The 3,863-nt window shown below is 34.3% G+C and overlaps 1 protein-coding gene across 1 annotated transcript; it reads left to right on the top strand.

Annotated features, from left to right (window-relative positions):
- The first annotated feature begins 343 nt into the window (after nucleotides 1–343).
- On the top strand, nucleotides 344–3,377 carry LOC113281854 (cytochrome P450 CYP749A22-like). Its single transcript, XM_026530737.1, has 5 exons — nucleotides 344–672; nucleotides 758–981; nucleotides 1,137–1,369; nucleotides 1,526–1,913; nucleotides 2,657–3,377. The coding sequence occupies exons 1-5, from the start codon at nucleotides 369–371 to the stop codon at nucleotides 3,086–3,088; spliced, it is 1,581 nt and encodes a 526-aa protein (XP_026386522.1). The 5' UTR covers nucleotides 344–368; the 3' UTR covers nucleotides 3,089–3,377.
- The last annotated feature ends 486 nt before the right edge of the window (nucleotides 3,378–3,863 follow it).

Below are 3,863 nucleotides of genomic sequence, written 5' to 3'. Positions count from 1 at the left end.
AGCGCTGAACCAAACAGAGTTTAACAGTGGTCCCAGATGACGTGGACTGCTGATCTAGCTGCTAGATTAGCACTTCCATAGGACTTAGGAGATTGCTTTAACTGACGTGGACTGCTGCTAGATTAGCACCCATAGGACTTAGCCTTAGGTTGATATTAATGTAGATATAATTTCTGTGGAAATTACTGATACAAATCCAATGAATTACATAGTGGCCGGCCTCTATTTGATTGTGTTCTAGAAGACTAGGACAACCTAAGATTCCAAGTTGATACCCCCACATAGTACAGAACGGATACGACAAGTTGATTATAACCATAAAGGTACAAAATTGCACTCCTTGTATCATACCATTATAATTCGAAACAATGAAAATGGGTGTTGTAGAAATCCCAAAGCTAGTACTATTTTCTTTTCCAATTGGTGTTTTTGGGTTGTATCTCTTAGTAATTCTCATCAAATTTCTTCACAAAGTACGGTGGAATCCGATTCAGATAGCAAAAATCTTTTCTATACAAGGAATCAAAGGTCCTCCTTACAAATTCCTCCATGGAAATACCAAAGAAATCTATAAAACATTATTTGAAACTCGAAGTAAACCCATGAATGACTCATCTCATCATATCTTCCCGTATCTTCAACCTTTCCAACACTCGTGCATCAAAGATTACGGTACCCCAAATTTATATGTGTTTGTGCATACACTTTACTACTTGGCTAATTATAAACTTACTCTTTCTTTTTTCTTTTTTTGCAGGGAAGAACTTTCTTTGTTGGATCGGATCAAAACCTCAACTGTTTATAACTGAGATGGAGTTAGTCAAAGAGATACTGAACAATAAAGATGGGGCATACCCAAAATATAAAGCAGAAGGATATGCGAAGAAGTTATTAGGAGACGGGCTTGTGACAACGGAAGGAAATAAATGGGTCAAACAACGTAAATTGGCTAACCATGCTTTTCATGCTGAGAGCTTAAAGGTAATCCCACCCACCACGTAGATTTGTTTATTACCACGGCAATGGCTAGTTCTTACTAAATTTTTTTATTATGTTTTTTCGTTCATCACGTTGTTTTGATATCATAGCTATAATAATTTTCATTTAATGGTGAAAAATTTATATTTTGATCACAGGGAATGGTTCCAGCCATGATAGCGTCTGTCGAAACAATGGTAAAGAAGTGGAAAGATTACGAAGGGAAAGAGATAGAAGTGTTCGAGGAATTTAGAATCATGACATCCGAAGTAATCTCAAGGGCTGCTTTCGGAAGCAGTTATGATGAAGGAGAGAACATTTTCGAGATGTTGGTCAAGTTAGGTTCACTTATGTCTATGGATGTTCTTAAGATAAGGATTCCCGTTATCAGGTATGAATTTATTTTACTGTCATTACAGCAACGGCTCCAGTGCGGTAGACCAACATGTAATTGGAACAACGGAAATTTTCATCTGATTCTAGCATTTTGTATTTTAACCATCTTTTTCATAATAGTTGGCGTCTGATAAATCATTTGTTATTGTAGAAAAATTGTGCCAAATCAAGACGACACTGAATCAGACAGACTAGAAAGAGAAATTAGAAAATCAATTATAGGATTAATAAAGAAAAGAGAAGAAAAAGTGAATGGGGGAGAAATGGAAGGTGGATATGGGAGTGACTATCTTGCAGTGCTCATAAAAGCATATAATGAATCCGATGGCAACAAAAAGATTTCTGTGGATGATCTTATTGATGAATGCAAAACTTTTCATGTTGCTGGTCATGAGACAACAACTAGTTTACTTACATGGACGTGTCTACTTCTAGCCATTCATACAGAATGGCAAGACAAAGCTAGGAAGGAGGTCTTTGAGTTGATTGGGGAAAATAAAATTATTATTGACGACAATTTTCTTGGGAAACTGAAAATCGTAAGTTTTGTTTATAACTAGCTCCAATTACCGTTTATTTTCCACAAAATTGGTTAAAAAGACTAAAATCAATAATTTTTGGGTGAAAAAAACTTGTACATTTTGATGCTATTTAAATGGACAAAAATTAAAAAGATATTGTTCAAATGAACAAAAATATAAAAATAGTCAGGATGTAACCAGTTTCATCTTACCCATTTTCAAATATTTTTTCTTATTTTTAATTTATATCAGGATGCATCCAGTTTCATCCTTGCTATTTTTTAAGTTTAAGCCGCGATGAATCCAGTTTCATCTTTGCTACTTTTTTTGTGTCCATTTCACCCGTACTAATTTTTACTCGTCCATTTGAACCATGTTTTAAAAAAATTTGGACAAATGACCCATTTTCTGTTTATTTTCTAGGACGACCTGATATCGCTTGCCAAGTTCTAGTGAAGATTAAAAGACATATGGTAGAACTTCGATAAATTAATTACTTCGCTAAGATAATAGAATTTTTTGGTCCCAACTAGGCTTGAATAAGCTAAATTTTAACTCGATAAATTAAAACTTCACTAAAATAATAATTTTCTTTGGTCCAACGCTATTAATTTAACGAAGTTTTACTGTATATCGAAATGAAATACACGGAAAATGATGTTTTATAACTTTCCTTTTTGTGCTTATTTGGTTATTTAATTTCGACAATATCCCGTTTATAAGGTTAACCGCCTAATGGTTGGTCGATTTTTTTATTGTAGATGAATATGGTCATTAATGAAACTCTAAGGCTTTATCCACGGGTTGTTACAATTACAAGAACAGTTGGGAAAAAAGTTAATTTGGCTAACAAGTTGATTCTTCCATCAAGGACAGAATTAAGCGTTTCAAACTTGGCATTTCAGCATAATCCAGATATATGGGGAGCAGATGTCCATCTTTTCAAACCAGAGAGATTTTCTGAGGGTATCGTGAAAGCAACAAACAACAACAGCATGGCCTTTCTTCCATTTGGTCTGGGGCCTCGGTTTTGCGTTGGTTCAAACTTTGCTATCAATGAAGTCAAGATTGCCCTTGTCATGATTCTTCAACGTTTCCACTTTACACTTTCCCCTGCCTATATTCACTCACCAATACACCGCCTCACTACTCGTCCCCAACATGGACTTCAGATTATATTGCATGCGTTATAGTTACAAATAAATGGATAGTGCACAATTGACGAAATATTACCTTACTCGTGGAAAATAGGTGTCTCTTTGTCTCCATACATTCGTATAACTACTCTTGTAGGATTGTCTAGATTGTTAATGTATACTGAAAATTCTGCTAGGTGTTCAGGATTTTAGATTAATAAAAATTGTCGTGTGATCTCTCGTAGCCTATTTGCTAATGGTCGTTTCATGTTTTGCAAACTGAAATTAGGACTCATGTTAATATTTTAGATATTATAAATAAATCCTCAGGACATGTTAACTTTTTCCTGCTTACCCAAGACATCATATGTGCTTTCTTTGCTGAATAAAGTCCTTTTTATGGCATAAAACTCAGAGCGATTTTTTATGGAACAAAGAGATTCATCAAAATCAATTTATACTAAATCTTGAAAAAGTATATAATATATGTGCTTCTACAATTCATGTTGGGCTCGGGATAAGATTTCCACATAACTTTAATCATATAACTTTAATAAATCTCTGTTAGCCAAATTGGCATGAAAACTTATTGAGTTTGAGACTTCTAATGATCAGTTGTATGGACAACTCCAATATAATTCCAAGAGAATCAACTAGACAGTCAGGCTCAATCAATGTAAATATATCCAAGAGTTTGTATCTCGATTTCTCAATTCAATCCACAATCAAACAAATAGGAATTTGCGAAGCCGATTGAATATAAGAAATAACTTGGACGGTATCAAAAACCAATATCCAAGTGTCAATCAATTTAATCAACAACCAAAGGTTG

Source organism: Papaver somniferum, chromosome 5 (assembly GCF_003573695.1).
Source record: "Papaver somniferum cultivar HN1 chromosome 5, ASM357369v1, whole genome shotgun sequence".
Taxonomy (NCBI): Eukaryota; Viridiplantae; Streptophyta; class Magnoliopsida; order Ranunculales; family Papaveraceae; genus Papaver; species Papaver somniferum.
The sequence above is the reverse complement of the archived record's forward strand: the minus strand, read 5'-3'. Positions and strand labels throughout refer to the sequence as shown.

Excerpts from the sequence above, each read along its gene's own strand:
- LOC113281854 (XM_026530737.1), top strand. The coding sequence starts at position 369 with ATGAAAATGGGTGTTGTAGAAATCCCAAAGCTAGTACTATTTTCTTTT. Across the intron at positions 673-757 it reads CTCGTGCATCAAAGATTACG|GGAAGAACTTTCTTTGTTGG; the intron begins GTACCCCAAATT and ends CTTTTTTTGCAG. Across the intron at positions 1,370-1,525 it reads ATAAGGATTCCCGTTATCAG|AAAAATTGTGCCAAATCAAG; the intron begins GTATGAATTTAT and ends TTGTTATTGTAG.